This window comes from Paralichthys olivaceus, chromosome 20 (assembly GCF_024713975.1).
Source record: "Paralichthys olivaceus isolate ysfri-2021 chromosome 20, ASM2471397v2, whole genome shotgun sequence".
Classification (NCBI taxonomy): domain Eukaryota; kingdom Metazoa; phylum Chordata; class Actinopteri; order Pleuronectiformes; family Paralichthyidae; genus Paralichthys; species Paralichthys olivaceus.
Window position 1 is genome coordinate 9,114,088 of NC_091112.1, and position 21,822 is coordinate 9,135,909.

Here is a 21,822-nt window from a genome sequence, read left to right on the forward strand (position 1 = left end):
CCAAAAAAACCTGCTCCCCCTCCCACTTTACCTCCAGATTAAAGTCAGACGGCGCTGATGATGACTTCCTGTGAGTATTCACCAGAAGGTACTTGACTGAATGGAACACATGGGAGTCACAGGCTGCGTTCAGCCACTCATCCACCTGTTGAAATATTGATATCAAGTTTACCAGACAGGGGATTAGAGGAGCATTCAGAAGATCAGAGTGCAGATGAAGGGGGAGTGTGTTCAGGTCATCTGAGTTTCCTGTAGACGAAAAGAAGAAAACCCAGACATGATCTTTGCAGCACATGTACATCAGCTCTTCTGTCTGAGATCTATCTATCTATCTCGACTGACCATCCATGCGTCTGTTCGTCCATCTATCAGCCCTTTATCCCTCCATCCATCCATATAAATACATTAAACATACATATACATGAATCTGTCATGCGCCCACAAAAAACAAAAAGTTAATTTGCTCCTCATGATGGACTTGAACTCCTTTAAAAATTGGTTCTGGAGTTTGACTCTCCCATATAAAGATTTCAGCAGGAGATTGTCCCAGTCTGACGTGTTCACAACAGGAAAATTCAGGCGAGGAGGGGCGCCTGGGGTAGAACATGCAGGAGACAGGACATGCCGTGGAGATTGCGTGTTTTTGTTTACAGCCAAAAGCTCTGGAATCTTCTTGTTTTTCCAAGTTGACATCTTTGTCAGCATCACAATCACCTTTTTTTTGTATAAGACATTTCCCCACTTATATTCTCACATGGGCTCACTCTGACATTTTCTGGACATTGTACTAGAGGCCTGGCAGGAGAAGTTCCAGAAAATGGAGCAGCTGATTTGCGTTCTTGCACACTGCCCCTCTAGATGATATCAGGAAAATGTACGGAGCTCAGTGCACGTCTGAGAGCTGCTTGTGTTTCTGTGAGTGATAGAGGGACAGAGAGGGGAGGCCCTCGAACACTTCCCATGGGGAGACCAAACAGAGATGAGTGTCAGTGGGTCAACTTTGACACATCCTTCACTTCCTCAGCACACTGACGCACGCACACACACACACACGCACACACACACACACACACACACACACACACACACACACAGTCTAGAGGACAAGAATACAAGTCGTGAGGGGTGGAGGAGAGGACCCCAGTAACTGACGCCAATAGACAAGGGAATCAATGAACAATGAAACCACGTCCCCACCCTTGTGAAGGACAATACTGGTATCTTCCCCTCTCTCTCTCTCTCTCTCTCAGGCACAATGGTCGGGTGTCACACACGTCTGGTGCATATTTAGCCGTCACTTCCTCTGCCTGTCAGGGGAAACAAAGTTAGCCTTCCTCAGAGCTCCACACAGCTCTATTTATAAACAATAACAAGGCTCGCCCTCCGCAGGGTTTCACCAGAGAGCAGCTCGACGCATTGTTTTGAACGGACGAACATCTGTCTGTGGCGAACCTGCAGACGCCGCAGCTCTCTGTGTCTCAACATGACTCACACCTTCAAAAACTGCAAGGCTTGGTTTAGCAAAGCCAAAGATAAGCATGTTCCACAGAAACATGTCTCCACACAAAAATGTGTTTTGCTTATTGTTACTCAACTTTACTGTGCAGGAAGCCAATCACAACACAGCATGCTTCTAGTTCACGTCCGATGTGGGAGCTTGAAGCTTTGTATTTGCTCTCGGATCAGGCTGTTACCTTTGCCAGAGAGGTTGTGTTTTCACCCCCTGTCCATTTGTTTGTTTATTTGTTTGTTTGTCACGAGTATCACACAATAACTGCAGAACAGATTTCCATTAAAATCAGTAGAAGGGCGGAACATGGGCCTAAAAAAGAACCCATTCAATTTTGACATGGATCTGGACAAAAACAGTTTGCTCCAAACATCCAGCCAGTGATTACATTGCCAGTTTAGGATTAGATGAATGATAGTTTAAAGCAACATTATGCAATTTAACTGTTCACAGTTTCAGAATTATTTTTGATGGAGCACTGACTTGTGATAGAAAGATCACTGTCTATTTCGGTTGCAGTTTTTCTAAATATTGACCTGTTCACATTTCTCCAGTCTTTCTAAAATGACTGCTACATTTTTTACATTTTTACATTTGTGTTTTTGCTAAATTTAAAGAAACTTAAATTAAAACCAACAGATGAAAATGAATCAACACGTGTGAAAGGATTATTTCCAGTCACTCGCATACTTTAATGATTTATATTTTCTGCACAATTTAAAACAAACACAAACAACCCAAAACCTGAACAAAAAACTAAACAATTATTTGTTTTAACTTTTATAATCTCGTTTGAAGCCAGTTGACAGTTAAGGGCATTTTAAGGCAGAAACCACCAGGAACATTTCAGTATTTATTATTTAGTTAACAGTTTGGCATGACTGTGTTTGGTTAAAGACAAACTAAGAGTTCCTGAACGTGATATCAACATCATTCATCAGTGTCAGTCTGTCAGCACCACAACCCAGCTTCATTTACACTTACTGAAGTCAAGTGGTTCCACATCAGCTCGCTGCAGGAAATCAAATCCAAACAAACTAATACAACTAAACACACGATGACATGAGGACCATTGTGTAAATATGCACAGGAGAAGTATTACACTCAATGCAAAAATATATAGACAGTGAGTGCAGAGCAGTGAGGGGAATTTATTGGTGAAATATCCCTTTAAAACAACCTCAAAGCCTGAATGTGCACACATTGCATAACTCCAACCATTTACATTTGGTGAGACGGACTAGACTTAATTTATGTCTGCACTGATGACATGTTACTGCAGAAACATAGTCGTGGCTCATAAATAAACTGAAATTCAAAACGTTTTTTGTATACAGCAAGAGAGGGCAGAGGATGTGGAAACATATCATTTTCTGGCAAAAAGTTCAAGATAATTTAATGTTTTAAATTTAAATAAATGTATTTATCTCTCTGTTTAGAACTGACCCTAAGTTACGTGTATCAATTTACAGTGTTTGATGAGATTTGGCAGCTGAAGAGAGGCTTTGAGGAGGCAACATTACCTTTGAGTTCAGTTTTACCGTTAGGTATTGATTGAAGAGGGAACATAAGAGCAATGGAGGTGAACTGTCACTGAGACTCTGATTGCTTTGGCACCAATCAGTTTGGTTGCCTGATTTGCAGTTGGAGATGGGAGAGGGGGAGGTGCTGGAGGAGGAGGTGGGGATTTGATAATGTTGTGTTGCGGGCCCTCACCTTCAAAGGGCGGCCCCTGAAAGGCCCTACTAATCACAACATGTGATGAGACCGGTAGAACAAAGACAGCCGGGGCAGAAAATAACAGCGTGGGAACTCTGGGTGAACTTGAAATACAACAAGGGAGCTCACCCCCCCACCTCCCCTCCCACTCCCCCTAGTAACACACACACACACACACACACAAACACACACACACACTCACACTGAGCCAGAAACTCATGTAGATGCACACCTGTGTTTATTGTGACAAAGGCCTCAGGTTGCATGAACTCAGACGTGTGTGTGTGAACGCAGCTCCCACACACTCCCACTCTCCAACACAAACACCCACACACACACACACACACACACACACACACACACACACACACACACACACACACACACACACACACACACAAATCATATATAGGCATTTGGTTGAATGTGTGAGTGCATCTGTGTGTCTGTCCTGCTTTAAGCACAGCCTTGTACAACAACAATAAGATGAAAACAGCCCTAAGTGCTTCCTCTCATTCATATGAACCCTCCTCTCTCTCTCTCTCTCTCTCTCTCTCTCTCTCTCTCTCTGTGATGACTGTTACGCCTGTGGTTGCTCTTGGCTCCCACTGATAAGTATCACCGTGTTACTGTGTGTGTGCGTGCATGCCTCTGTGTTTGTTTTACCACTGACTGATCCACAATTTACTGTAAATCTTTATTAGCGCAAGATAAAAGTTGGCAACAGGGACGTTTTTATATTGCAACACTGTTTTCATGTCAGATGAATCAGGGTTTCATGCCTCCTCAAAGTGCAAATTCTCTCGCCTCATTCATTGCCTTTGAGGTTTGTTGCCTGGAGTTTCCCATGATGCATTGCTTATTGTAAAAAATGACCTTCAGTGACATTTTGAAACATCATTTTTCCTTTCAGACAGTTTTGGACAAAATGTCATCGCGCTGCCAGTACCAACTGGTTTCAATGTGCATTACAAACAATGAAAACAATGCCAACAAGCAAATGTCTTTGAAATTGCAAATAAAGTTGTTTTAGATTTATTTTTATTTTATTTATAAATCATGTTCATCAATCAAAATTGTAATTGAATTCTTTCTTCACATTTTCATATGAGAATCTGAGTGTCAATAGATTGTTGAACTTAGAAATTACAAACACAAACAGCTTTAATTGCAAGTGAAAGTCCTACATTCTAATTTCTACTTCAGTAAAAATATGCTACAGAGGAATTATTTACGAAATAAAACTGCCAGTGTTTTGTCATTATATAAGTAAGTTATTATTATTTTCATTATATCATTACTGCTGCTGTTAGATAACATATTATATTATTACTGCAGTCTTGCACCACGTTATCTAATACCAGTGCTTTACTGATCAATTATATCATTATGACATAATCACAAAAGTATCTGGTATCAAAAACAAGCTGAGAAATAGAAATAATGGAGTAAAGGTACAACATCTGCCTGCAGGGATGTAAAAAGTCAAATAAAATAGAGATACTGAAAAACAAGTACATCAAATTTGTACTTGTGGTTGTACTTCCACTACTGTGTGGTAACTGGCACAGTTGGACAATCTGTTGAAGTTATGTAATAGTTTATCCCGGCCTGGACCATATGGCCAAACAAGATATCAAGTGGTTAAATATATATAATAGATGATCACCATGATAAATGTGACATAATTATTACTTTTGTTTGGGTTTTATATAAAGAGCAAATCTGAGGTTGATCAGCTATATCTTATTCCCCTTCACTGTGCTTAATGCATAATCAAGACATCGCTTGAAATGAGGCTTTTATTATGATGACAGTTATATTGTGGTATTGTTTTATCGGCCCTCAGCTCATCTGGTGTAATGGTATTGTATTAAAGTGCAGTGTGCAGTTTTGACATGACTCAGCTGGGTCCCTGCAGGAGCCCCTCAGCTGCAGAAACACGAGCCCTCAGTGTGTACAAACACACACCAGCAGCTCTGTCACATTATTTGGAGTGTGCGCGCGCGTGTGTGTGTGTGTGTGTGTGTGTGTGTGAGACCACAACAGGAGCCAGTGGTGGTGTATATGGTGCTGATGTGGAGGCGCGCATCATTATTGTGCTCTTTTGTTGGGCGCGCCCTGCACGAACTCCTTGAAGTCGTGGCCGTGCATGAGGTCTCTCTGTGGGGTAAGATTAGACCCGTCGGCTTCCTCCGGCTGCGGCAGCTCTCCCTGTCTCTGCCTGAGTCGGGATTGGATTACAGGTTCACACGCTCGCTCGCAGACCGCCCGTCGCCCCGACCAATTGCTCCATTCATTCCAGCGCCGGAGACGGCCGCCGGCCTCTGATTGGTTATCAGCGTCGGTTGGGGAACTTTCCCACGGCCAGCGCGTGCTGACAGCCGGCCAGCCACTCCTCATCACCACCGGGACATGCACGAGGGAGGAGGGGGGGAGGAGGAGGACGAAGGAGGAGAGGGGGGGGTGGGCAGGCACGGACCGAATGTCCATTGGACCGCTGTCAAAGTCTCTCCAAAGATCCCCTCTGCTCGGAAAGATCAGCCACTCTGATGTAAAAGGGATTGTTCACCGAAAAATTAAAATTCACTCATCATCTACTCATCACCACTATGACGATGGAGGGGCGGGTCAAGTGTTTGAGTCCTCAAATCACTTCTGGTGTTTCATGGGTAAAACGTGTTGCAGCCAAATCCAATACGATTGAAGTAAAGTTTCTTCAAACCTCAGTCAACCTAAATATCTGCCACTGAAAGCAGCTCTGCTGTTACAAACCCCTTGAACCCTTGGGCAAGAGCTCGTGTGCAGTGTGTGCATGTGAGCATGCACGTGGCTCCAGAGAAGAGCGCACATATCCGAGTCCGTTGTCACACAGGCTGCATGACATTTTCTGTATTCAAGTATTTTAAACACAAAAGGCCCATTCTAGGGTAAAGAAAACAACAATTTGTATAATTTTGATGAAAAACACTTGTGAAAACATAACTAGGATTGTTTTATATTCATTTACCACCAACAGATCCCTTCACACAAATCTTACACACAGAACCTTGAGACTTTAACCATCAAGGTTATGGAAGTGTACTTAGTTTCCAGAAACACCCTCAGAGTGAGGGGTCTTTACTTTTCACCCCCTCCTCTCAGTCTCGGGCCTAAAGGGGACGTGCTCGGGCCCAACTGCGCTGTCAGTCAAACGCCGGACCGGCGTGTGATTGGCTGGTGCGGCCGTCGTCCCCGCCCCCTGCTGGCGGCCAGCAGCGTTGAAATGACACCGTGGGAAAGCGGCTGCGCTACAAACCGAGACACTGCGAGCGAACCTGGACTCACACACACAACACAACACTGCACAATACAGGACTTGTACTGAGGGACTATTGAGGAAGAGTCAAGATGAAGAGGAACCACGACTTCAGCTCCTCGGACAGTGAACTGGATGAGACCATAGAGGTGGAGAAGGAGAGCGCAGACGAGAATGGGTAAGTTTTGTTTTTTATGGCCCCTGAACTCATTTTTCTCTTATTCCTCATGATTCACGAAGGTTCATGTTTGATCCCACAAAGTCAGGAATCCTCTGACTTCCTGTTTATTTCTTCTCCTCTTAAGGAACATGAGCTCTCCTCTTGGCTCCATGTCTCCAACCACATCCACTCAGGTGCAGGCGAGGAAAAGGCGTCGAGGAGTAAGTGGATCTCGTTTGTTTTTTTAAAGTGTGTCACTTGTTGACTCAGTGTTTGGAGCCCGCAGATATCATCACATGCACAAACGCTCTGCAAACAACGAAGCTAAATGAATGTGTGTTTTGTTTCTGATCAGATTATCGAGAAACGGCGTCGAGACCGGATCAACAACAGCCTCAGTGAGCTCCGCAGGCTCGTCCCCAGCGCCTTTGAGAAACAGGTATTTAACCTCCACAGCTCTAACGTCACTTATACAGAGCTCACTTTTAAAGTATGACATTATGAAAACACTTTTGCTCTTTCGGTTTATTTGTATGTAACTTCTTCTTCTCCCCCTCACTGAAGGGCTCAGCCAAACTGGAGAAAGCAGAGATCCTGCAGATGACTGTTGACCACCTGAAGATGCTTCATGCAGCCGGAGGCAAAGGTTCGTTGGCTTGATGTATTGTTACAGAAAAACACCTCTTACACCACATTCACACTTTAAAAAACTTATTAAACTGGACATTTATAAATAAAATACATGTTTACGTGAACAAATTAATTAGATTATACATTTTGCTCAGACAGATTATTTGATTTTCCATATTTGTCCTTAAGCCCGGGGCACAGTGATTCATGTCAGAACGCCCTCAATTCTGGACTAACTTGTTTTGTTGTGTGCTGATGAGCTGACTTTTTAAACTAATCCTTTCTCCTCTCGCTCGCCCCCTCAGGCTACTTTGACGCCCATGCCCTGGCGATGGACTACAGGGGTCTGGGTTTCAGGGAGTGCCTGGCGGAGACGGCTCGCTACCTGAGCATAATCGAAGGCCTGGACAGCACGGACCCTCTGCGGATCCGTCTGGTCTCCCACCTGAACAACTACGCCAGCCAGAGGGAAGCTCACTCTGGCCTGAGCCACCTGGCGTGGGGCTCTGCCTTCGGATCCCCTCCGGCCCACATCGCCCATTCCCTCCTCCTGCAGCACCAACAGGGCGCACCTCTGGCACCTTTACCCCGCAGCGCCACCAGCAGCCCGCAGACTCCTCCGTCGTCTACATCCACCTCGTCCACCTCCTCTTCGCCGGCGTCCTCCTCGTCAGTTGCAGAGACTCACATCCCAGGCAGACGCAGCACTAGCGCCACCCCACACTCAGATCAAGGCCCCATCAGGGTCCCCCCCACGACTGCCACCCCTACCACCGTCCTGCACCCGGCCCTGGTCCCCTCATCAGCGTCAAAGCTCTCCCCTCCACTCCTCTCCTCCCTCTCAGCGTTCCCCTTCCCCTTCAGCGCCTTCCCCCTCATCTCCCCCGCCACCATCAGCCCCCCAGCTCCAACATCCAGTGTGGGGAAACCCTACAGACCCTGGGGTATGGAGATAGGAGCGTTCTGACTGAAGTGAACCCCTCGACACAATCTAGAGACTCTACAGCAGAGCTGGACTTTCAAGGACAAGACTTTTCCTCTTCCCTGCTAAGAAAGTACTATTTTTTCTATGATCCCACAGAGGACACACATAGCGATAGGATGTTTATTTTCTTGCTAATGCATTGTGTAGAAGAAAAAGCAGTGAGAAGGGCGACCACGGCTAAAAAGCAACAGGAGTGATTTATTGTGTTGATTGATCTGTGTTCCTGCCCACCCCTTTAGAAGTTACACCCACCGCTGTCAGCCAATCAGGAATGGCTTTTCCAGATGGTCAAGCAGTTGCCGTCCATCAAGTTCCTGGGTGAAACCGTCCCCCTCCCCTTTGTTTCCCCCCCTGAGCTGAAACAGCCAGTGCTGATGCCCTGGTTACACAGAGAGGCTGGTGTGAGAGGAGGGCCTGAGGTGCTCTCAGAGTCCCCCCCTTTTTACAACATTTTATGGGGTGGAATAACCGAAACCAGGTGTTTGTTTGACTAAATACTGGGAACAGAAGTTTGCTACCAGCTTGGTTGAAATAAACGTGACCATGATTTACCCCTCGAGCTCTGATCTTCGGCTGGTGCTCCATTGTTTGGGCTCACTTCCTCAACTTATGGTTCCTCTCTACAGTAAATTCTCTCCTCAACAATCAAAGCTTCACATATGTTTTACCAGTTTTTTTCACATGTAAATGATGTTTGGGTGATTAATATCACCTCGTCGCTTGTATTTGCAGCATCGTCAATCAGTATTTACAGAGAGGGAGAGGGATCACAGCTTTACACTTCAGTTTTCTTTGTCATTATTGTCTTTAGAGACATTTAGAAATCGTAGCCTCTCGTTTCCCCCTGAAAGTTTAATGTGTCTCCTGATAAACTTCACTATGAGATTGTATATTTTACGGTTGTACAAAACACGAGTGAGCACTGACAAAAAAAGATTTTCAAAGTTGTTGGTGGTGCGATGACAACTTACCTGTAATAAAAGAGTTCTGATACATCACCTGTGACTTCACCAGTGTGTTTATGTGTCTGTGTATTCAAGACTGTGTGGGTATGAGTGTATTTGTGAGTGCATGTATGTGTTTGTAGTTGTGCGTACGTGTGTTTGTGTGTGTGTTTGTGTGTGTGTGAGATGCCTGTATCAGATGAGGAGGCTTGTTTCTGTCAGTAGCCCTCAGTGTGTGCACAGGAAGCCATTAACAAGGAGGGGATATCCTGGACAATAGCAGCCTGGCTGGCCCCATGTGTTCCGTGGGAACTAAGAGGAGGAGGAAAGAGAGAGGGAGGGAAGGTTTGAAGAGGATGGAGAATGAGAGGATGGAGGGATTGTGCACAGAGGAGGGGATGGAGGGAAGTGAGAGAAAGAGGGACGGAGAAAAGAGAGGAAGTGTGCGGAGAACAGTTTTGTCTCTCTGCCACGGCTTCGGCCCCGCACCAGCTGCACCTTCTGTTCTCAGCTCCAAGTCTCTGTTTCTTCTTCTGCTCGACCAAACGCTCACTCACTCACTCGCCAAATCACCCCTCCCACCCCCGAGGATGATGCAGGGCCAGGTAGTGATGTAAGAGCCACTGCAGCCAAAACCACAAGATCAATGACGCTGTTGGTGAGGACAAGTTGTCGTTTGTCTCCATCTACTGGTCACAAGTGGTCCTTCAACAACATTGGAGCTAGTCAAACACACACACACACACACACACACACACACACACACACTAACCATTACTGACCTTTTTGCAGATTTAGCAGTATTGATAATGGATGGATGAATATTTATTATGTATGTGGTGAAAATGAAATGGTAACAATACGTGAAAAAATCACTCTTTGAGACAGTTTCATTCACTGAACCCCAAATCTTTATTAACCACTGCTTGCTCACAAAGATATATGTGGAGAGGGGGAAACACACAAATGGACGGAGGAGAGAGAGATAGAGAGAGGCAGGTAGGATATAGTCACTGTCTGTGGTGAATAGTTGTTACACACTGTGACCGTGTCGGTTTACACTTCAACAGATCAAACGTTCGGCCATCTACCCGCCCTTTCTGAAGTACACACACTCACACACACACTCACACACACCTATGGGCCTACTCCGTGTGTATGTGACCGACAGGGTTCAACCTCAGGCTTCAACACCCCCGGTTACAAACTACTCTGATACTTTAATACACTCATATACACCTTAACAGATGGAAATACTGTGTTCATGGATCATTGTTGCAGTGGTACCTTGTTATGGCTTAAATATAGTTCTCGTGCCGACCTTTCGGTGGCATTTACGGTGTCTTGGAGTGAAGTGCAATGATTCCAGTAAGTGCTGATGACGTTGAACACTACTCTAGCCTCTATATGAGATGGAGAGAGGTGTAACTCCTTTGTATTTTCTCCAGTGTAAGATTCACAGTAACAAGTCTGATCTCAGGTGATGTTTTGTTGGTTTTTTTGCACTTGAACCTCAGTTGTGTTGTATATTACAGTGATTGAAATGTGACTGGAGTTTGTGACACATACAAGAGGCCCGCCATCGGTCACGGATGTTGTTTGAGATTTCCAGTTTCCGGATGGACAGATTTTTGCGAGCTCCTCCCGAGCTCTGTGCTGTGATTGGATAAACACCTGCCCATGTGGAGAGCGTGTGAGTGAGTGCTTCTACAGTATGGTTACGTGTGGAGAGATGGAGAGGCTGCAGATGGAGGGAGGGGAGGATGAGGATGGGCTCATTAAATGCTATAGTGTTACTCCTGTGGCACAGTCACCATCTACCTCACAGGAGTGGATGTGCAGCGACGGCCTGTGCCCCCCCAACAGAACAGCAAACTGCCTCTGTTTCCCTCTGCCAACTTCCCCCACGCTAATTGGAAACACTGGCGTAAGCTGAATGGAAAATCACGCCGACCGAGCTCGGATCCAATTTTTTTTCTTCACTTCCAGATCTGAGGGGTCAAATGAGTGAGTGCGCCCACTTGAAGGGACGAGGGGAACGGAGCCAGGGTGCGGGCCTTGTGAGGACGCAGCCAGTCGCAGCGACACATCAGCTAGCTGTCAAACTCACAACAAACATCTAAGCCTGTTACCACACGAGAGAAACCTCAAAAAAACAGAAAGATTCTCAGGCTGAAATGAACAAACTAAATAAAAACCCATGGAAATGAACAAATCATTACATCTATATATATGCAAGGAGAGGAAACTTATATATAAAAATGGCACACTGCAATCAATACTTTTGCTGCTTGTCTCATACTGTATATAACAAAAAAAGAAGTATTTACAAAAACCAATACCCACTGTCACTTGTCAATTAGATTTTTTTCTTTTCTTCTCGTTTGAAACGGAGCAAAAACATTCTTTTTTTGGGAAGAGTGGGTGGGAGACATTAATTTTCCTTATTTTTAAAATCATCTTTGATTTTTTTTGTTTTGTATTCCACCCCCAACACCGTTCGAACCTCCCACTACCTCGGGGTGGTGTCTCAGGCTGTTGTAGTTTCGTAGTAGAATGACGTAGTATGGCAGGGCGGGGGCAGGGGGGGAGGGAGGTTGGAGAAGTGTGGGGGGGAAATGTGGGATAAGCTGGTGGAAGGGTGGGGTGGGGGTGTTCCTCAGGGGTCGGGGGTGGTGATAGAGGGGGGTTGTTTCTGAGGTGGGGACGTAGGACCTGTTGGGGCTTCTCATGCTGTCAACTCTTCTCTCAACTCCTTGTTCCTGCGCACCTCCTGAGCGTGCTTCTCCTGCAGGAAAACACACACATACACACACGTTGAGGACGTCATGATTTTATTTGCTTGCTCACTGCACCACTTCTCTCCTTTGACCTTTGCTGTGACGACTTTCTCCTTTTTCCTATTCCTGTCTGTCCTCCTCCCCGAGGCTATTTTCTCCTCTTCCTCCTCTCTCCCTCCCTCCGGACACAGAAATGCATCTTTGTCTTTGTCAAAAAAATATATCTGAGACTATATTTTTGGTGTCTCAGGGAGATGGTTCTTATAACGTCAGTATGAATTCTAAACTCCGGCCCCTCACCTTCTCCTGCAGGCGCTCCATTATGGCGGCCAGGTAAGCCATCCGGTTCTCCTCGATCTGCTCCATCTTCAGCTGGAGCTTCTCCTCGGCCATGCGGCTGAAGTTGTTGTTCTCCTCCATGGCCTTGAGCAGCACGTCGCGCTCGTGCTCCCGTTTCTCAGCCAGGGCCTGGAGTACCTGCGCCTCCTGGGACTGCAGTAGAGGAAGAGGAGGAGGAAGAGGAGGAAGGGGAGAGACAGGCAGCAGAAATAATGGGTAAGGGACTGAATGAATTTTATAAACAGCATTCTTTTAACTTTTAAAAAAAATCAGAGAGAGGTGGATCAACACCTTAAAACAGACTTTCTTTATTTGCCCCCTTCATCTTCTTATGGCATGTACTTTGTAAATCACACCACATCTGGTGTTAAAACAATCTGTCAAACTGTGTTATTGATTAGTTGATTGATTTGTTGGTGGGTTTCTGGATTTGTCAGCTGGTGGACTGACTGTATTGATCTTCGAATCAATGCGTTGCAGGAATTAGCCAGGGTCGGATTAGATTTTTCATGGCATTTTGGCAGCTGCACTAGTCAATGTGACGCACAATTGACTAAAACAAGCAGACATTAAGTGTCGAGGGAAGTCAAGTTGTAAGATTGTGTTAAGGTTGAAGTTCTGCTTTTGTTGAAGTGGTTTCATTTTGTGGCTTTACAAAAAGCTTTACTGCAGTTTTTTGTGGCTTTTGGCTTAAGAGCAAAGTGATTTGTGGCAGCTGGGTGGCAGTGATAATGATTGGAAACATCCTTACTCTCCTCCGGTCCTCAGCTGCCTCCAGCTTCTTCTGGATGTCCTCCAGGGAAATGTCCCTCTTCGGGGGGCTGGTGATGCAGTGGGTGACATCGGACACGGGGGAGGGCGGCTTCAGGATGACCTCAAAGGCCTGGCCTGAGGCTCGCTTGTTAATGGGTTTGATGTCCATGTCTGCTTGTGAGAACGTCAATGAGAAGCAAACGAAGAACCCCACAGTTAGTTTGTTTCACACAGAAGATGAACAGTGAAAGTTCTGTCTGATTCCCACGTACCTTCGAAGTCGCCCATGATGTTTTTGCGGGTCTCCGGATACAGACAAGAGCAGATAAGTGAGAGAACTGAGATCTCCTTCATCTTCTCTTTGTAAGCTGAGGGAGGCAATGGAAACATGACTGTGTTAGAGTTTGTTGTTCATTTGCAGTTGCATGTAAACTAGTGCTCGACATGCACAAACATGAACCATCATTAACCCACCAGCATACAAACAGAAGGAATCATCATTAACCCACTAACACACAAAAATAATGAAACATCATTAACCCACTTCTGCCTCCACAGGGGGTCCTTGATCAAGATTTTTAGACGAATAATTATTCATCACACCCTCCGAAAAGAAAAACCCTCATCAAAGGAAGTGTGGTGGAGCCGCACTGCTGTGGGTTTTCTGGAGATTTTTTAGGGCCTTTTGTTTTCACCACAGCAGGATTGATGTGTCCTTTCTTGGCCTAATTTCCCCCAGCAGCCAAGACGCTGTCGTCCCCACAGGATTCTCCACACATCATTAGCTATGCATTTCATTTTACTCTATTATTTATTAACGTACCCAGACCAACGCCCTATTGCCTTGCAGCCATTCTCTGATTGAGCCCTTAAAAACACACCCACCAGGGATTAGTTTATGCTTTTCAGGTAATTTAAAAAGTAAAGTCACCAGGATTGAGGTTTTGATGTTGGGATAATATTCAATGCTGTTCCTTATCTTCCTCTTCTGTGGATTATGGAGAGAGGCTGGTAGCTGAGAGTTTAGCTTATCAGCACAACACAGCGATTTGACTGTCCACTCTGGTTTATGGTCACACTGGAGAAAAGCTGGCATCAAATCCAACTGGCTGCATATGGCAATCTGCTTCAGAGAAGTGCTCCAAAGAGCAGGTGGAAAAAAAGCAGAAATGACAACCACCCTTGCGTAACCTTGATTTTTTTTCATGTGCCTTTGTCACCTACTTCATAATGTGAGCTTCAAGTCCCCGCAGGGAGAACGGCAAAAATATCTGCAACACACTGCAGCTTGTGAAATGTTCTGCTTTTGCAAATCTAGCTGCGCTGCTTCGTCAGGGTGCACTGCATCACGGTGCAGATTTTCATACCAACTTGACGGTACGGCACAATCCATCACCCACAGCACAAGGCCTGCAGCGCTGAAATGCCATTGATTCACGATTTGCCGGCGCACAGTAGCAAAGACAAAAAAATGAGATTTACTGTAAAAGAGCATCTCCACAGTGGGGCTCAGTGTACAGTGTGATTAATCCAAATCCTTTTTCTTTCTCCTGTTCCCTGCTCACTCTCCCCTCTACTTCTTCTTCTTCTCCTCTGAGTGTCTCACTTTCTGCCCTGCAGACAGTCAGACGCCACAGTAATGTGATCAACTCTCAGATGTAGCTCTCACTACTCTCTGATGGCCTTGTTAACCTCTATACCCTTAGGAGGATGAGGAGAGGGTGAGGGCATGACTGGGATGAAACAATACTGAGGAATAGTAGGGAAAAAAAGGAGTGAGAGGGTAATTAAGAAGTGGAGATGAAGGTAGAGAAACACAAAATAAAAGAAATTCTCAGATGAAAGATCTGAGGATCGAGTGGCTGGTGGAGGATGGAGAAAGAGAAAGGAAAGGCTGTGCTATTTGGGTGGGGCTGATCATCATGCTCACACCTCTCTGATATGAACAGAAATCACAGACGGGGGATGTAAGAACAAGGGACGACGGCAGCTCCCCCTGGGACCTGCAGCCGCCATCAGCAGCCCCCAGGAAAGCTGCTTCCAGCCTAATGGAGGCAGCCAGCTCAGGTGGATGGCACTTTAATTTGTAATTAGCAGACCGCACCATTTCTGCTGACAACAGGGAGAACAGAGCTTCTGGAGGGTTGTCACACGCTTATTAGGTACCGTGTACATGTCAAGACTCGAGCAGCCATTTTCTCCCACGCACAACCTCGCTTGACAGCTCAAGACTGAAACAAGTCAGTGGTGCAGGTAATTTGGGTTAAGTGCTTATGGAGCAGATCAGCACAGATTGTTGTTCAGTGGTTGACAAGCTATGGTTTCAAGCCTTTTCTCTGCTAAGTGATTATGTAAAAGTACATATAGATTTCTAATTAAGGGCTGTAGTTATTATATTATGTTATCATCTTCAATTATTTATTTATTTTGTCTGTAAATTAGCAAGATTATGCAACAACCGTCAAACAGATGACCACCAAAATTTGTCAGGGAAGATTTAATGTTGGTGCATATCGAGGAATAGTTTTTCACTTTTGTTAAGATTGTGAAATAGATTGTTTCGCCCATATTTTCATTCAGTTCTCTGAGAATAATTCATGGCTCTCGATGAAGGAAATAAGCCATATTCAGGGGGCTGATTTGTGAGATTTGGTGCAGCTCCAAATGAAAATCTGGATCTAGTGAATTTAAATGTGGTTTCACAAGGGGACTGCTGGGCCTTGGCAGAGGTTTAGGTTTCTTCTAGTTTTTTGTGATTGATTATCTCCTGAAAATAATCTGTCCAACCTGTGGGACACTTTGGCATCATTATAATTCAGATCTTATTTAATGTGTCTTTTAATTAAATTAATCAATTAATAATTGGGTCTATAAAATATAAAATAATTAAAAATCAAAGGATGTTACTGAATGTTTTATTTTGTCCAACTAATAGTGTAAAATAAAAAAAAGTCTATTTACAGTGATGTAAAGCAGAAAAAGGCAGCAAATCCTCACATCTGAGGCTCTGATAAATCACTGTGCAGATCAATTTTCTGTTGAACGACAAATAATCAATAAATTGAATTGCTGTGCCACTACGTTTATTTGTTTAGTTTATACTGGAAGCTTGTTTTTTAACATATCCAAGTCAAATCATTCATTTCTTTGTTGTCTTGGAAGATAAGCCATCGCTGTGATTCTAAACTGAGCTGCAGCACTTTAACTCAGAACCTCTGAGATATTGCTTTTATATCCATAATCAAAAAAATATCAAATTCTCCTCTGTGCAAAAGTATCAAATTACAATTTTATTACTCCAGGGACGAAATATCTGTTTCTTCTGTAACCGCTGTAGTAATAAACCCATTCTCTGTGGATCAGACTCATAAAAAATGATGAATGATCCCGGATGACAGCTTTTGCCATTCTACAGCAGGATATATTCACTTTTAGGCATGCTGGGTCCGCAGCTTTTTTCAATATGTGAATACGAGATGAGACGAAATAATATTGGATGCCTCTTTAATGCTTCCACTCCACTCTTCTCCTGCAGGCTGGTTTCAACCAGTCAGATCTGCAGCCTGGCTGTCAGAGAGCTGCTCCTCCTGTCCACCACAGACGCACTACCAGCAAACTGCACTTCCTCCTTCAATCCATCAGCGCAGATCATTAGTATCTACTGTACCTCCTCCGCCGCAAGCATCCCTCTTCCGCGGCACCTTCTGCATCCCCCAAGCCTCCGTTTCATCTGTTTCTGAAGTATGTCTCCCTCTCAATCTCATCCTCTCTCCCTTATTCTGTGTCTATATTTTTCACCCACACACTCTGTATCTCCTGGGAGCTCCAACTCTGCATTAGCACAAACCACCACACCTCCTTTTGGTCCGTTTCTTGATGTTGTTCTCCTCTTCCTGCCTTTGTCTTGGAAGAATTGAAACACGAAATGGTGAAACATGCCACTCTGGTGTGAAAAACGAATGACAGGCTATGAGCAAACAGTCCGTTAAGGTCAACGCCACAAAATAAGAGCCTGTGTATCACAGCCTTTACTGCCCTTCGGGGATCTATGGCTTCACAGCAGCATGGGCTTGGCTGTGTTTCGGTGCATACAGGCCCTTTACTGCAGGGCCACCTGGCAGCAATATAATCACAAAATTATGAAGGTATTACTGGAGCAAAATTGGCCATTAAAGCAAAACGTTATGGCACCCAGATGAGCGGGGGCTGGTTCATTCTGTGATTCACAAGTGGTGGGCTTGAGTTTTCGCCAGACAGTAGCCTCTATCCCCCCCAAGGAGCTGAGGGCTGCAACTGAATATGATCTTTCGATTATTTTATATGGTTTCTAAAATATCTAAAATATCAATACTCAAACAGTTTTCTAAAGCTCAGTGTGATGTTTTGAAAAGTCTCAAATATTACAAAAATATTTAGTTTATTATAAGATCAAGAAAAGGATCAAATTCTGCGCTGTAAGAATCACTCTTCGCTTGAAAAACTGCAGCATGACGCAGATTTGTGTCAAAAAATATTAAAATTCACCAGATGCTAAAATGACCTTATCCAGATGTTGAGTACCAGAAGCAATGATCACACCCTGATATGCTCAGAGAATAACTTCTCTGCCAGACTGATGTCACCTATCTTAAAGAGCAACAGTCATCCGAACCAGTAACTGGTGGGTGTGGCGCATTGATCGATGGGACTGGGCGATAAATCGGGATGAATTATGGGACTTTTGAGCTCTGCGCACACAGCCCATAATGAGGCTGGCGATAGAGATGAGGAATATAGGCGGAATTGAACGTGAGCAGATGCCTATTGTCGTCTTGTGTTTCTGTGCACAAAGGAATTGATCTTAGGGCACCGGCTGAATGACCACACCTAATTGGATACGACAAGACTGCATGATACAGATCAGGAGAAGTGCTGTAGAGGCCTTAATGCACACGGGAGAGGTTCTGGGCAATGGAGGCCTCAGACATCAATTTATTACTGTCTCTCCTCTGAGCAGTGGAAAAAGCCACAAATTCACATTTCATTAGTTAATGTTTATTTAGCCCAGGCGTCCGTAAAATAAAATAAGAGTCTTAATGAACTCGATGACCTGCCGAGTGCTGACTGGCATGATGACGGTTTACTCCCTGAGTCCATTCTGCCTGTCCACAGCTCAGATCATAGAGGAGAGAGGAGGAGGAGGAGGAGGAGGAGAAGAGACAGAGAAAGAGAAAGAGGAGGAGGAGAGGGCATTGACTCTTAACAGCAAGGGTTTAGTTGCCGGTGTCCCTCAGCGCAGACACCGTGCAGGATCCTCGCCGCTGTCTGTCTGCATGCCCCTCCATCCATCAAGTGCCTAGTCAACTATAAAACAAACAGACCAGCCCCTAGACTGTCTACACACACACACTCACACACACACACACTGCATTTCTCAGCCTGTACACTCAACTTGAAAACAAAAAGAATTCCCTTAATGCTGAGGCTTCTTTTTCATCGAGTCTGAGATGATGCATAAAGGAAGAAAGCAAAATATACCAAGGCTTGATATGGAAATGATCAGGCTGACACATACAAGGCCGCCCACCTGCCATAGCGTGCATTCTGATTTTATTAATCCTTCGAATAAATCCAGAAATCTGGCCTAATAATAGAAATAATGCAGTTATTGAAAATATAGGCCACATTTACAGCCTGCAGGATTGGAGAGTGATATTCCTGAGACGACATTGAGCTAAATTCTTCCCTCGACTGCAAAAAAAAAAATCTGGATAGGGATGCTCTCTCTATTCTCTCTCTCTCTCTCTCTCTCTCTCTCTCTCTCTCTCTCTCTCTCTCTCTCTCTCTCTCTCTCTCTCTCTCTCTCTCTGATTCGTGCGTTTGGCGGTCACCCACAAAAAAACAAAAAACAAAATGTGGAGTTGAACGAGCTTTGCAGAAGAGCCTCATACTGGATGGCCCAGTTTTTGATGAGGGGATTTGTCACGGTGAGATATTTCACACCCTGAGTGGATGGAGAGCTGACTGGCTGCGTGGCTGCAGGAGCTGGCGCTGAAGGGGACCGGGGATGTTGGGTGGGGTCGCTGCATTATGCTGCGCGGCTCTGAGTCAGGCGGTGAGGGGCAGGTGCGGCAGGCATCGAACAAACGCTGCTGCGTATGTGATGGAAAACCTCCTCCTCTGTGGTGCTGATGCTGATTCACTGATTTGATCTGTTTGATTCTGGATTGATCCATATGCGTCACAGATATGACAAACTGCATCCTAAACTCGCTCTTACGCATCAGCATCTGTGCCATATTTATAGAAGCATATAAATAAACTCTCATTTTTGTAATGACGAGAATATTAAAATGCTGCTTCTGAATAAAACGTATTGTTTTAATCATTAGAAGTGACTTGCAGATGAATTCGGCCGCTCCCTCTCACCAGCCCTCAGCATCCTTTTGTGCCATGGGTGTCGCCACAGCCTCAGCATCCTCAAACCTGCGAAGCCACAACCTTAAAAATCACAAGATATCAAGTGTTCAAAACTCACCGATTGCGGTCTTAGCCATTTCTGCAAATACGGTGGTGATGCCGGGGTGCGTCGACCGGAGGAGTGTGCGTCGGTAGCTGGATGCTGTTGTCTCGGGGTGGAGGGACTGCTGGTAAGGCACTGAGTCAGCAGAGACGGGGGCTGCTGGTGCGTCCTGGTGGTCTGGAGTGAGCTGCGTCAAGTCGCAGGGAAATAACTAGAACCCGGCAGGAAGTGTGCAGACTGAGCCTTCAGAATAAAAGCCTGGACTTTCACAGGTTCAGGGAGAATAAATCCACTGAAGTCCATAGCAAAGAAAAGGTGCAAAAAAAAGAAAGTTGGGATTGGCTCCAGATCCAAACCTTAAAATGATAAACGGTTTAGATAAGGGATGGGTGGATGGATGGATGGATGGATGGATGAATGACTGGAACACTGGATGGCTGGATGAATGAATGGGTGGATGGATGTCTGGATGGATGGATGGATGGATGGATGGATGGATGAATGACTGGAACACTGGATGGCTGGATGAATGAATGGGTGGATGGATGTCTGGATGGATGGATGGATGGATGGATGAATGAATGACTGGATGGCTGGATGAATGAATGGATGAGTAGATGGATGGATGGATTGATGGATAGATTAATTACTGGATGGATGGATGAGATAAGTTGGTAAAAGTCTTAGTTACCAGTTGACTTTTGAACTACCTGTAAGTGTTGGTTTGATTACGGCTTGGAGATAAGACATGGCAGCTCCATAATATAACTGGGTGCCAGGCCTATGAAGCAAGGCAGGAATTTGAGAGATATGGGTGTTGACTGTTACATGTAAACAGTTCATTGCAGTAGTCCCACGCATTAAGTATTCCCATAGAACACACCGGATCATTAGTTTGCATCAAGCTTGCTTTATTTTGAAATCCCTGGAAGGAAGTCACAGTATATGTGACCTGATTGGCTTGACACTGACTCAGTAATGAGCGTTTATGTGCCTCTTAGATCTTACTGGGTATCACACTCCCCTGACGCGCCTCTCCTAATCACAGCCCTGACAAATCCAATGTCCCCTTGTACTGGAGAGTTCAGGCCCTGCCTAAAGCCAACAGGGTGTTTCCCTCTTTGTTCCTCCGGTGGAGGCCAGGTGCGGAGAAAAAAGGTCTGTCCATGGTGCTGAAAGGAAGAATCTTTTTTTGAAGGCATGACTTTTAGATTATAGGGTTGGGTTACTTTTTTAAAACACATTTTTCAAGACATTTAGGTTTGATAGTTCCTCGCAGGTCCTGAAAAATTAAGCCATTCCAGAAGAATAGGGCTGTGGCAGTGCAGAAGCCCTAGTCTTTTTACAATCTATTTGATTAACCTCCTAACGTCCCATATAATTCGTAAAAACACCTGAATCATTACAGGTTACCTTACTGTAGAAAATACTGATGGTCAAGACCATAAAGCAACAACCCCTAGGTGGCAGCAAATCTCTCTCTCTGTCGCATATCTCTCTCTCTCTCTCTCTCTCTCCCTGAGCATATGGCTTCACACTCAAGTAGAAGCACTGACTGTTTATTGTATGTTTATTGAATAACTTTTACAGACCAAGCTCCATTAAAAAAGATATGCAGAGAGACCTATACTCTTTTTCTCAAGTGTTTGCAGATTTCAGTCTATTTAAACAAGGCTAATTCAGGCCACTATAACAACTGGATATATGGTTGACTTCAGGGCAACACAAAGTGTCTAATCTCCTTATGAAAATGTTCTGTTTGAATAGCAGTTGGTTTATTGGAAACAGAATGTGGAGGATAAATAATTAACTATAATACAGCTTTGAGTTGAGGTTTGTAATGATGAAGTAGAAGAACTGAAGTAAATATTTCCAAAAAAATATCTATTGAATGACAACATTAGAAAAACTTGAAAAATCTGAAATCTGAAAAGTATTCCCCCCAAATTGAAAGTTTTACACAAAGGAAAACATGTCCCTATTCACTCTAGACGAGGAGAGGAGGTCGTTGTGTATATATATATATATATTCAGTGATGGGTGGCTTTGCTCAAAGCTATGGAACTCATGACTTAAATGTGCAACTTAGTGAATCAGGACTTGTGCATAGATGTTGGACATATAATTGGCCCCTGTGTAAATTGTGAGCTGTTATAGCCCCCGATTTAGAAAAATCCTTTATCCACAACTGCAACGTATTAT

At 44.6% G+C, this 21,822-nt stretch overlaps 2 protein-coding genes across 2 annotated transcripts; one reads left to right on the forward strand and one right to left on the reverse strand.

Annotated features, from left to right (window-relative positions):
* The first annotated feature begins 6,503 nt into the window (after nt 1-6,503).
* hey1 (hes-related family bHLH transcription factor with YRPW motif 1) lies at nt 6,504-9,300 on the forward strand. Its single transcript, XM_020090970.2, has 5 exons — nt 6,504-6,705; nt 6,833-6,908; nt 7,043-7,126; nt 7,252-7,333; nt 7,623-9,300. The coding sequence occupies exons 1-5, from the start codon at nt 6,620-6,622 to the stop codon at nt 8,282-8,284; spliced, it is 990 nt and encodes a 329-aa protein (XP_019946529.2). The 5' UTR covers nt 6,504-6,619; the 3' UTR covers nt 8,285-9,300.
* Nucleotides 9,301-10,134: 834 nt separating this feature from the next.
* Nucleotides 10,135-19,820, reverse strand: stmn2b (stathmin 2b). The gene is made up of 5 exons (XM_020090899.2): nt 19,636-19,820; nt 13,391-13,486; nt 13,117-13,289; nt 12,327-12,518; nt 10,135-12,034 (listed from the first exon to the last, which is right to left on the reverse strand). Exons 1-5 carry the CDS (start codon nt 19,652-19,654, stop codon nt 11,975-11,977), a joined length of 540 nt encoding a protein of 179 aa, XP_019946458.1. The 5' UTR covers nt 19,655-19,820; the 3' UTR covers nt 10,135-11,974.
* Between the last annotated feature and the right edge of the window lie 2,002 nt (nt 19,821-21,822).